This window comes from Pezoporus wallicus, unplaced genomic scaffold, assembly GCF_028554395.1.
Source record: "Pezoporus wallicus isolate ANWC-B61680 ecotype Strahan unplaced genomic scaffold, APGP_CSIRO_Pwel_v1 scaffold_2584, whole genome shotgun sequence".
NCBI lineage: Eukaryota > Metazoa > Chordata > Aves > Psittaciformes > Psittacidae > Pezoporus > Pezoporus wallicus.
Window position 1 is genome coordinate 5698764 of NW_026642851.1, and position 13113 is coordinate 5711876.

The following is a 13113-nucleotide window of genomic DNA, read 5'->3' on the forward strand; positions in this document are numbered from 1 at the left end:
CAATGAAGAAAATAACTCCTAACAACAGTATGTTTCTTTAGGGTTCAGTCCTCCCTAACTCCTTCCCAAGTCATCATATTCATGCCAGGAAACACTGAAGTACAGAACCAAGCCTTTGCACTACATTCTCTGATTCTGTAGATACTGTTTTCCAAAATCACAAAGTTCAAACTGCAAATTCTTCTGCAACCATAAAAAGCTATTTAAAACAAACAAACAAACAAAAAAAAACACCAAAACAACCAACCAAAAACCAACTGCAACAACAGCTTTGCAACCATGCCTTTAAATCAGGAATCAAACCAGTATATTTAAAACTGCCAATGCAGCAAACTGTGGGAGTTAGTCACTAACTTCAAACAGCACAGCATGCTAGCTAGGTCAGTTCTGTTAACTGCCTACAGAACCCAGAACAGCCTGCCCTCAGTTCTGACCAAACAACTATGATGGTTAATGAGTTTGGGGCATGACAAGGATTCCCAGAACACTGCTATCTTTACTGAGAAACTGGCTGCTTCGAGTCTTACATTACTCAACACCCTCCCTGCTCTCTACTTTTCTTTCCAACTGTAAATTATAATTCTTAACTTCCAAATGGTTTGAGAAAGGATCAGACAACATTCAGAAAGTATCTGAAATAAATACCAGTGTTGGCATGACACCCTAAGAAAACTCAAACCCAAACTACAAAAAAAAAACCAAGCACCAGACCAGTTCTATGATACTTTCCGTACATACGACGTGAAACAAGGGTGTGTCTTTTAAACTTTGTGGAAATAATAAAGCTTGATTTTTATGCTCGAGGTTTTTTTAATCTTGATGAGTCAGTTTTGCAAAACTCCTCTGTAGTAAGTAAATGGTGCAGAACTTTTTCAACAGAACAGAAATCGAAAGTTGGGTAAATATATTATGCTGCTACACAATATAAAGAACCAAGACTGACTTTCTTGATTCCCAGCACAAATCCTCCAAACAACACACTAGCTTACTGTCATGCGGTTTTACTACATGAAATTGACTATAGTAAAGAGGATACAGAGAAGGGAACAGATATACTACACAGTATAGTTACAGGACTTTTCCCAAAGACAGTTAAGAAATAATAGCTCCTTTCCAGGACCCACCAAGAACACAAGGCCTGTTCCATTAATCTTTCACAGGATCACATATGTGGGACATCACAACACACATTCCAGTAGATACTGAAACTGCTAAAATTTCTTATACAAACTATCCTGAAAAATGTCAATTTTGGTATAACATTACTAGTTAAAGAAATAATTAAACATTTTAACACTACTTTTTCTGACTTCGCAAAAACCTTGTACTGAAACAGAAATACTCGACCAAAACTTGAGATATTTTAAGAAATAATTATATTTCAATTCAAATAATTGATTCAGTAAAAAAAAAGTAGCACTTTATTAGGCCTGCTTAAATTCTAGACCTTAGAAGGAATTTAGCACTTTTCCCCCCAACTATTTCTCACTGAATTATCTGAACACAAATCAACCAATGGAAAAAGACAGGAGAGTCTCTGTGTACTCTGGGTCCTGTGAGAAGGGAGAAGCTGTGCAGCTCCCAAATCAACACCACACATGCATCTACTGAAATTACGTAAATGACAAAACTCATGTTAAAAAAAAACAAACAGAAGAGCAAGGAACAGAGAGCACTAAAAACATCTTTCTGTTTCGGCCTACATTAACATGAGACCTGAACGCATTATATTATTTTTTTCATCTATGAATTCCACTATTATTTGGAGATTTTCCTCCATGAATTAGTGATGTTTTTATTTAAATGTTCATAACCATTAATAGAATTCTTCAAAGTCCGCAGTAAGTTACAGAGAAGGCTACTACTCCGTTTTCCAGCCAGGACAGGTACACAGACCGTTTTCCTGCGCATTATTTTTATTGGTAAAGTCTCTTTACTACACCCTGCAACTGCAGTTTTGGAAGAACACCACGAGGTCTCCATCAAGAAGAAACTATGTGCAGGTTGCATAATTTAAGTACGGTAAAACACCTTACAAATACCTCAGGTTCCACGGCTGTTCTGCTCTCTTGCCCCACCCTAAAGACGGCGTGCACCTGCTTCAACCGCGAAAGAACCAGTTTAACACAACGTGTGGGTCTCTGCCCCAAGCCTGCCCTCGCTTTCGCCACGTCTATTTAAGACTCCCATGTTTTTCCTCCCCCCCCCCCCAATAAATAAATAAATAAACCCCTCAGACAACTCGTGCTCACGTTCCCACAAGCTATGCAAATAACGGCACAAGACGCTGTGAGATACATTTAAGAAGCGCCGTCCCCTCCCCACTGTTTCAAGGTCCTTTGCAGGTTTGTGGCAAAAGACGACCGAGCTGCAAAACCATAACGCTTACCCAGTGAAACTGCTGTATCATTTCTCCCGCGGGCCACACGCGGAGTTGCCTGTGACGGGAACATGAACGACAACGACTACCCCCCACCCCCGTCCTCTTTCACAGCTGCGCGGGGGGACCGCCGGCCCTCTGGGAGACGGACAGCCCCGCGCCCGCCGCGGAGGCGGCAGGGAGACCGCCCGAGAGAGCTGTGGGTGTGTCTGGGCAGGTGGGCCGAGAGCTGTGGGGTGGGCCGAGGGTCAAGCAAGGTCCCCGGTGAGGAGGGGGCAGAAGGCCGGGCAGACACCGGGCCGGGGGAAGGGCCGGGCGGGGAGCGGGGGCCAGGGCACGGCGCACGCAGATACCTTGCGCCCAGCGGCAGAAGATGGTGTCGGCCAGTCCGCGGGGCCCGGCCTTCTTGCCCCACACCAGGTGGACAAGTTCCTGGCCCGCCTCAGACATGACGGGGCGGCGGCGGCCCTGAGGCCGGGCGGGCGACGGGACTCCCGACAGCAGATCTCCTGTAGCAGCCGCGGCCCCTGCGCAAGGGAGGGGCCGCACCGGGAGGGCGGGGCCGGGCGGGGCGCTCGCGCGCCGGTGGGCGGGACCTGGCGGGGCGCCACGGGGAGATGCGCATGCGTGGCGGTCGCTTTTCCGCTGGCTCGGGCGGTGGGCAGGTAGGCGGTGAGGAGGGCTGCGCTGCGCTGTCTCGGTAGGTACCAGCTGCCCGGCTGGTAGCGAGACCTCAGCCTGGTGTGTAGGGTGTGTGTAGATGAGCGTAGCACTGAACCCAAATAGTAGCCAGCATGGAATCATTCTGTGATTTTACAATCAAGCGTAAGGCGTCTCTGCTCATGGCAGCGGGGTTGTAACTAGATAATCTTAAGGTCCTTTCAAATCCAGATCATTCTGTGATTCTGCGGTTGTCAGCCACGGCTGCAAGGCCAGTTTCTTCAGCAAGGAGGTGCCATTAGCCTCTCGTCCTCTGGGTTCGGCCCGGCCGCTGCTTACACTGCGGGTTGGGTGCTACTCTGCACGGGCCGCTCCAGGCAATTCCTTAACTGTTGAGCTGCGGGGAGTGCACTGAAGGAGTTTGCCTTTAAGGTTTTATGTGAAGCAGACAGTAGTCAAGTGTTAAGGCTTCCAATCATGCATATGGACTGGATATATCAAGATGCCTCAGGAATTCAGTCACGCCAGTGTTTAGAGTGTTTTTCTTTAGTCTTCTATAGTGGTGTGGAAGTGCTAACCTAACATAGGTAAAATGTAGCGCTACCATATGTACATGAAATCTCTATACTATTTCAGAAACAGTTCTTTTAGCTGGCGGTACATACATTTCATACAGTGGTTTGAAACAATGAAAGGTAGACATCTGATTTTCTTAGACCACTTAGGAGTGGTGTTAGATGGACATCCTGTCAACTTGAACATATTTTTATTCGGGAAGTAACTTCTTTTAATGTAGTAATGATTTTTTTTTTTTTTTTTTTTTCCCAGCAGACATTCTAGAAATAAAAGTTGCCTATTTTTATTACAGATAATTGCCATTCTAATGGGAATTCTTCGTTAAGGTTTTGTGGTCAGTGTTGTGCACTAGATTAACATAGACTTCATTAAACAAAATTCTTCCAAAGGGTGGTAATTACTACCACTGGCAAAACTGGATTAAGGATGTTCTCTTAGAAAAAAGTGTTTCAATCTAAAAATTTTCTAGGTGAGGCTATTGCATATGCCATCTTAGAATTCTTTATGTCGTGTACAGATGGATTGTGCTGTGATGTGCCTACTCACATCATTACATACACTCGTTACTTTTGTGGAGATTAAGCACATAGGGAGATTTAAATGTGCGGTCATTCTGCTTTAAGTATGTGAATGGTCAGTAGCAGGGTGTTTAAAAGCTTTCTGACATGTCATGCCACAAATTGATCAGAAGATGGTGTGGTTGTACTGATTTTTAAGCATTTTCAAATAGCTGAGCGATTAAACATTTTCTGAATAATTATTACTGGCAAGCCATCAATTTCCTTTGGTATCAATTACAGAATGGATTCTGGATTTGCATAAGTAATGCTTTTAATGGACACTTTCTGATTTTTAGCATGAAGAAAGAACTCCAAATGAGAAAGAATTTAAAGGCATAACAACAAAATCATGTTCTGGACATACTATAATAAAGGTCATAATGTTTTTATTTTCTCTGTGATTCGAATCAATTTTTCAGTAAAATGCAAATTATGTAGCTGTAGTATTTTGAGTTTAATGCTAGGTATAGTAGGGTTGGAATTGTAACATCCCATAAGAAGGAGGCAAATATCAAAGTGTATGTATTTTAAAGTGTATTGAATATAGCTTTGAAATATTTCAGAGTATGTATATCACAATGGTGTGATGGTGCAAGCATAAGTCAACTAGCTCAACAAAGTTCGGACAATCCATTGATAGGAAGGCTTTATGAGGCGGAGGAAGGAACTGCAAGTTTTAGCCCATCTCCTCAAGCTGCTAGGCTTGTTCTGAGGAAGCAAACTTAGGTTGTCATGGATGCTCAGGGTGTAGTCTGAAAAAAAAAATTTGGTGAATGAGTGGAGAATTGAGGGGCACTGTAAAACAAAGGTGCTGAATCTACAGCTGGACGATGGCCACTGCTGTGTGGAAGAGGGATTGTACCACCCTGAGGCACCAAAAGGCTGGAAAAGTTCCTCCATTTCCCTCTCTGGTGCATTGAATCATTATTTGTGTGTTGTCAAAATGAAGTTAATTAGAATGAGAGTGCCCTGTGATGGGTACAAACAGGTATTCACACTGAAAGAGGCATAAGGAAAAGCTCAGTCACAAACTTGGGAGCTCTGAGCAGAAGAGGTGCTGCAGTTTAATGTGCAAATAAGTGCAATTGTTTTACTTTTTCCTCGTAGTTGGAAGAATGCTTATCAGCTGCGCATCTGTGATTATGAGCTAGCAGCTAATACTCCTGTAAAGTCATAATATCAAGTTGAATCTGTATTTCTAACCCAACTTAGAATGACAAATAGCCACATTTTGGTGTGGTGGCAGTTTTGTTGTGTGGCAGTGATAGTGAGCTTTTAGGCTAATGCTCTGTGCTATGTAAAAATGACTTAACTTCTGAAATGACTGTTGTATATCTCTGGTATTGCTAATTTGCTCCATGTAGTTTGAACACAGATATGAGAAAGCATGTCTTCAGAATTCCTATACTGACAAAAGCAAAGACAGGAATGAGAGACACAAGCTGTAGAGTGATTTTATCCATCTTGATTTGGTTGGCATACAGCATGTGGGGTTCAATATAGACAAAAAATAATGAATCTGGGAACAAGGAAGCAATTTTGGGCATATGTACCAATTGGAACAATCTGCTATGTGCTGGTTAGGAAAAATGTTAGGGAATTACTTTGGAAATACCACTGAAACCATTAGCTTTACTGTTCTGCTAAGAGGCAGGATATTCAACAAAGTGATCCCACACTAGCCATATAACATGCATTATTATTAAACAAGCACATTATAGCAAATAAGCGCACTAAAGCAAACAAGCACACTAACCCGAATCAGGTATATATCTCCATATATAATAAATAAGCACAATAAAGTGAATCATACATATATATATATAACACAGAGGAAAATTAGCAGTGCATCACCAATTATCACCTAATCATCATCCAGGCCCACACTCCAAGCTTGGAAGCCCCATTTCAGATGATGCCAGGAGTCTCAGATAACTGGGGAAAATTTCTATGTGGTGCATCCACCACGTGGTGAGGCTTCAGATTTGGCTACAAGAGGGTCCTGCTTTTATACCCTTACAAAAACAGCCTGGCTTTATGCCAGGTTTCTTATCGTTTACTCATGGCTGTGCAGTTTCTCGTGATCTCCGTGTTTGCGCGGAGTGTTGCGCAGGCACCCTGGTGTGGCCAAGTATGAAAGCCATAGAAGAGCACCATGCTTGTGTTTTCCTGCTTGTTTCTGGCAAACAGTCACAGTGAACATAAATATATATACTTTATCAAATACACTTTGACAAAAACATACTTTACTATGTCCCTTACAATCATGAGCAGGTTCAACTCTCAGCTAGGGTCCCATCCATTACACTAAAAAAAAAATGGCAAAAAGGAAACTGTACAATCAGCTGTAGAAAATGACACTGAATACAAGTGAATGAGACTGTGAATGTCATCAGTTATGTCTTCTGATCTCCTACTGCTTATCTTTTAAGTTTTGGGCATTCATAAGTTAGTGATATGTATGCCAAAAAAAATGGGACTGGAAAATACGTGGGTGAATTTGTGGAGGTTGCAGTTAGTGAGGAGGAGACTAAAAAGGAGGATTAGGAGAAAAGCATATGAGAAGACTGGTATTTTGGAATTAGGAACATACCAGGGCTTCGGTTTTTAAAGGTTATTGTTTTTTTTCACTATGGGAGAAACTATGCGCTCAGTCATGTCTAATATCAGGTTGACTTATGAATAGAATGTGTGAACACTGTATAGACACTGTGAGCAATGTATGACACTGAAGAGAATGTGTGTGGATTGGAGTATTTTCTAAAAATATGAAACAGTGTTTAAATCTTGTTTCTATGGACCCTGGGTTGTATGAACGGTACTGTAAAGTCAGGGTTTCATGAAAGACAAACCAGCAGACTTCTGTGCATATTGGGTCTTTTCCTCCTTAGCATGTTTAGACGTATGCAAATCAAGAAAGATTAAAAATTGCTACTCTGTAGTATTGCTTGGATATATTCTGAGTAGAATGCACAGATTTGAACTACTTTTTCAAATAGTTTCTATTAAATGTGCAAGTTTTGTTTTGGTTGGTTTACTTGGGTTTTTTTTTCTTTAACGTTGGACTGCCATCATGTGGCACTTTTAGAAATAGCTGCAAGTTCTATTTTTTTTTTCCTCGTAAATAATATGCACTGTTCACTTATTTTTTTTTCCCTTGTGAAATGCTGTTAATTCCCTCTGCAGACTGGTTTGGTGGTTTTGGGTTTTATTAGGCAAACATAGCAATAGCCGTTTTCTTCCTTCTAGTCTCTAATCCAGACTCACTTGGTTTATCTTGATTCTGTTGATCTCAGTACGTAACACCTCACAGCAGTTCACTACATGTAACAAGAAGATAAAGAACATAAGCATATATTCTATATGTGTGCAGGCCCTTTTGGTTTACTTAATGTATTTTTTAAGGATTAAGTCTATTCATGAAAGTTTTTGTATTAATTGAGAGTTTATGGGCTTACAGGTATGAACTGATGACAATGAGCAGTACAAATTACAGATACTGTATATTTTTGCCAGAGAAATATCAATAAAGTTCATCTACAGTGACATAGCTTTGTCTTACTTGTCTTCAAAAATTTTTTGTCTGGTTTGGGTAGTAGGAAAACCAAATATATTAATAAATGTTAAGCAGCTTAGTGCGTCCAGCTCCAAAGGGAATCACAGTGCTGGTATGTAATGGTACATTTATTCTATTTAGATTTATTTAAATTGTTCTGATATTAGTGAGGAGGTAGAATTGCCTATAACAATTATAAGTTTCCTACAATTCCATTTTCTGTTACTCTTTTCTTTTAATCACTTCTCCCCCCCCCCCCCCCCCCCCCAGCTAAGCAAAATCACACCATGAGGTCTATATAGGTAAAAAAGGTTATGAAGAAGTTGAAGCATTATGGTGGGCTAGAAAGGGCAATTGAACCAAATCACAAGTGTTTACTTGTTTACCTGTTGTTTGGATACCTAACATGCTACCAATGCCTGTGTGCCAGGCCTTTGTTGATAGTGGAACATGAAGTGTTATGTACCTGTTTGGTACAAAAACTCCACTCAAAATTCCATTTGTGTGCACATTTGTGTCTGGGGAATAATGAATGTTATCATTTTACAAGATGCTGATTACTCCCTTTCTTGCAGCAGAGGTAAGCTCTGGACTGTGGCTGATACTGATTTTTCCAACTTGTTCTCAGTTGGGGTAAACATAATTGTAGTAGCAGTGGTGATGAAGTGGCAAGAGAGAGAGTCACCGATCCCTGTTATTTTGCTCAGGCTAGCCAGTAAGACACTATAGGGAAGCAACAAGAACACAGTGTCACGTTTCTCTGCTCAGTGTCCCCATCCTGAATTGGGGTATCCAGGTTCATTGTCTGGCAGAGGAAAAGGCCCCACAATCCAGGGAATGCGCAGAGTAAGTTGCTTTCTGCCAGCAGGAGGATGGAGAGGGAAATTGGGGCACAAAAATTAAATCCCTCAGGTGCCAAGGGACATACTGTGGCCCTGAGACTTGCATGGTTCCTTTTGTCTCTTCTTAGGCCTCTTTATTTTGAGAAGAGGGTAAAAACTTGTATTTTGAGCTGCGCGTTATCACCAGATTCTCTGAGTAGGTAGATTCCAAGTCTCAGAAACAGAAAGCTCCGATGTATCTTATTTTCTCTTTCTAAACATTGGATTAGTGCTAGATTTGAAAAAATTCTTGGAGGACTGACTCCTATTGAAATTATAGAAGAGAGAAAATGGGCAATTTCTTGGTGGATATTTGCCATCAGAATCTGTCCATGAGATAAAACAAGCTGTTGATTAGCCTGAGTGTGTTAATGTTTGGGATTGACGTCCTTAAGAAATGGGAAGGAATTTCTGGAGAATCACAACTTTCTGTAATAGCCAATATAGCAAGTTAAAAAACATTCTTACACACACGCACACATATATATATATAGTATCTTAATGCTATAGATGATAGTTTAGGCTTAAGTGAGCTGTTTAAAACTGTTGGAACTAGAACCGATGAGTGAATACCCATGTATGTTACCATAAAAGTCGGTTGGAGAAACTCTCTGAGACTCATTTGGAGTTTTAGAAAGCAGGCATTCATTATTGTCGTGCTGGGCACATAGCGAATTGTTTCGCAAAGGTGAGTGCTCCCGTTATGTGCCTTCAACAGCTATATACTTAGCATGCTCATGCATATTTACAGGAACTAATTATAATATTTGCATCCTAATTAAGTGTGTGCTTTCTTGCTGAGCAGGGGGTGGTCTCTGGTGGTTGTCGATAGTCTTCCTCACTGTGTTTACTGAATGACCTCAGTGCTTGCACATGCTTGCAAGGTTCTAGTGCTGAGTTAGCAGTGGCATGTCCTTGCTTCTGTTCTGTTCCAGTCTCACTCTGCTATCTTGAAGGCTAGCATCCTTGGTCTTATTTACTGTCTCTTTAAGTTATCACTCCCATGGTGTTCCTTCCCCCATCAGCCAAACATACCTTTCTCTCTATGTGTTAGTAAGTTAGAACAGTTTGGGCTATTCTGCTATGTTAAAGGCACACACACTGTTGTTAGTTTAAAATTTAAGCCTACCTGTATTAATACTACAACCTACACCAGAACATAATGATTCTACTCATTGTTGCATTTCATTTAAGATCAGTAAATGTAAGTATGGAAAAAAGTATGACAGAAAATGGACTATTTTAGAAACAGTCATTTATTCATTTTTTGCCAGTTATCACGTCATTTTCATGTTGTTTAAAGGCAAGAGTCTTTTTTTTTTTTTTTATTCTTTCCCCTCCCAAAGCATGCTGAGATTTTCTCTTATTTTTCAAATAAAATGATCTTACAGAGACAGGTAAAATTTAAACATTCAGTTATCCTTATATAATGATATCCTTGTATGCTGTGAATCATATACAGCAAATACCTCTGGATTATGGCCTGCAATATTTTTGGAGAGAAAAAGGAAAAAAAATTGGCATTGTAATTGGCAAGAAAAAGTCTGTAATTATTAAGACTATTAGGAATATAATTAAATTAAGAATGTCAAGTACCAACACAGTGATGTTAATACTGTATCTCTGGCATTATTAGTTCCAAGTGGCTCAGACAAGCTTAGTGTGACATGAGTGGGCTAATAACTTGTTCTGCAGTGACTGCCCTCTGGTTAATTGCATAGTTTACCTAGCAGTGACAGTGCACTGAAGAAAAGATAAAAAGAGCTAGTAATGCAGTTAAATGTTTAAAAGGCAATTTTAGTAACGTGAACTACATTTCAAACTGAAACACTATTTGAAACAAAAAAAGAATTGTTTATTTTTAATAAAGTTGTATTGAAATATATTAATAGTATTGAAATGTTAACAGAATTAAATGCACGTAATTTAGTCAAAATTGGATGGGAAAGTTCCAGTTTTGCAAAAGGACTAGTTTCCTGCAGAAAATTCCGTCAAAGTATTTAGACCAGTTTTACTTTTTATCTTGGAAAGAATGGGGGGAAAGTTAGTTTTGCTGGGAAAGTTTTGTGTTGGAAGAATGCAGAAGGAAGAGGTTGTTCAGGTTGCTGATAGGAGAAAATGAAGATACTCAAAAGTCTGTATTAAAAGGGACAGGAACCTCATTCTGTACATGTGGCCATCAAAACCATTCGCCCACTTAAGTGACTTGCTGTCTAAATTATTTTTCTTACTTTCACAGGTTTTCTGTTATGAATTATTTTCTGAAAGCCTGGCACAGTTGTGCTCCTCTTTATGTTCTCATCTCTTTTTCATCTACAGTACTTATGTTTCATGACACCTGCCTTTTGTTTAATTTTCCATCCTTAACCATTGTTCTGACACCTTAAGTATCAATATAAAGGTTATTACTTTTTTATTCCTGTATGACATTTTGTCCTTCAAGTCTGTTATGGAAATTCATTATTTCATCTTTTTTTCACAGACGTAGCTGAAAATCTCATCTACTTTCATACTGATACCCTTTCCCTAAGAGTCTGTGAGTTCCTTGGGCCTGTGACACACTCTGCAAAAGTGTCACATATCTGTGACATTTTAAGAATACATAAGGAAGAATACAAGGACAAGAGATTCACAGCAAGAAACCATGTTGGGAACCATAGATTTGTTTAGAGGAGATGCTGGGCAGCACTGAGAAAAGCATCCATCAGATAAGAAACCTTAGGGAAAGGGAGGTCATGAGTAAGTTACTGTAACTTCGGAATGGATTTGAGATGGGTCGTTTCTTTCATCAGAAGGTGAATTTCTACTTCCTCCTTATGAAATGTTATCATCACACCAGCCTATAATATAGGATTTTTATCCATCAGTATGGCTTATATATCATTTATTGTATAGACCATATATGTGTGAGTCAGGCACTCAACCTTGTGGTTGCTTCAGATCATTAAAATTGACAGGTTTACTAAATTTGAATATAAGTTCTTTGTCCACTAGAGGGTGTTGTGGTTCTTAGAATAGCTAGAATAATACTACTTAGTTTGACTAAAGTCAGTGCAATAAAAAAATCCTTGGCGCAATCGGGTGGCTAAGAAATTAAGGGTCAGGGAGCTTTGCTGATTTATAGCAGCTGAACATCTGCTTTGGAACACACAAAATGAAGGATTTGAAATTTATGGTTTTCCACAACAGCCATGACTTGTCCCTGTTTTACATACTGTTGGCTTTTTTACTGACAACTTTAATTCTTGAACATATAAACCACTTTATTCTTTTTTCTTTTAAATTTCTCCACCTACAAAATTATGCTGACATTTTTGTTTGCTTTTCATTTTCTTATTTTCTTTATAACAAAAGAACACTAGTAAAATATAATATGTGTTCTCCCATTCATTCATCATTCTAAGCAGCAATTGAGAGGCATCAAAGCTTCAAGAGATGATTGTAATCTAGAACTGTTTAGATGAATTAGGAACATATCCTCAATACCATGTTCCTCTCTTAGTTAAACACTCTGTAGAATAATAGAAGTATTTCCTCAGTACTACATTCCTCTGTTAATTAAAACAATCTGTTCTTGAGATAAAATTCGTTGACTGGTTCATGGTCCTCATGGACCAAGGACCATAACTGGGAGTGTTATGTAAGGTTTTCTTTTAAATTTTGCCATTAGGTGAAAACAAGTAAGGTTCCATTTTGTACAAATTCAGTTTGTACTGAAGGGGGCCTACAAGGATGTGGGAGAGGGGCTCTTCATCAAGGACTGTAGCGATAGGACAAGGGAGAGTGGGTTTAAAATTAGACAGAGGCAGTTCAAGTTAGATATAAGGAAGAAGTTCTTTCCTGTGAGGGTGGTGAGGCACTGGAAGGGGTTGCCCAGGGAGGTTCTGAATGCTCCATTGCTGGCATTGTTCAAGGCCAGGTTGGACGGGGCTTGAGTGACATGGTTGAGCGTGAGGTGTCCCTGCCCACGGCAGGGGGTTGGAACTAGATGATCTTAAGGTCCTTTCCAACCCAAACCATTCTATGAGTCTAAATTCATTGGATTTTATAAAATTCAGTTCCAGAAAGGTCTGAGGCTATTAGGAGGCTATTTTATTATGAGTCTGAGGCTATTTTTTTCCCCTCTTCTTACTTCCCCTCTGCCCCTTTGAAATATACTAAATATCTTTAGGTACTACATGCTCTTAGAAAAATATATGAACTCCTGAAAAGTAAGACTAAGAAGAAAGCTTTCCATCCAGCACAATAGTGTGACTTCTGGTAACACTGCTGTTCGGAAGGAATAATCAGCAGATTAATCTAGAGTATTATGGCAACTCTCATCTTAAGATGGCTGGCTGTGGAAAACAGAGGTGACAGCCTGGTATTGGGGCATCTTGTTGAGTCACTAGAAATGGTTGAAGTTGAAATGCTTGTTATTAAGTCATATGAAACTGGTAACGTCAGTGCCTGTTCTGCAATTTGACATATGGTACCTCCTTGCATAATGTTCTACAAAAC

The 13113-nt window shown here is 39.9% G+C and overlaps 1 protein-coding gene and 1 long non-coding RNA gene across 2 annotated transcripts in view; one reads left to right on the forward strand and one right to left on the reverse strand.

Annotated features, from left to right (window-relative positions):
• MINDY3 (MINDY lysine 48 deubiquitinase 3) overlaps positions 1–2879 on the reverse strand; it is a 52010-nt gene extending 49131 nt beyond the window's left edge. The window contains exon 1 of the mRNA XM_057432889.1: positions 2734–2879. Coding sequence (XP_057288872.1) covers positions 2734–2830 — 97 coding nt within the window. The 5' untranslated portion in view covers positions 2831–2879. The remainder of the gene's footprint in view (positions 1–2733) is intronic.
• LOC130611767 (uncharacterized) overlaps positions 2536–13113 on the forward strand; it is a 56263-nt gene continuing 45685 nt past the window's right edge. The window contains exon 1 of the long non-coding RNA XR_008975311.1: positions 2536–2583. This is a non-coding gene — a long non-coding RNA (uncharacterized LOC130611767). The remainder of the gene's footprint in view (positions 2584–13113) is intronic.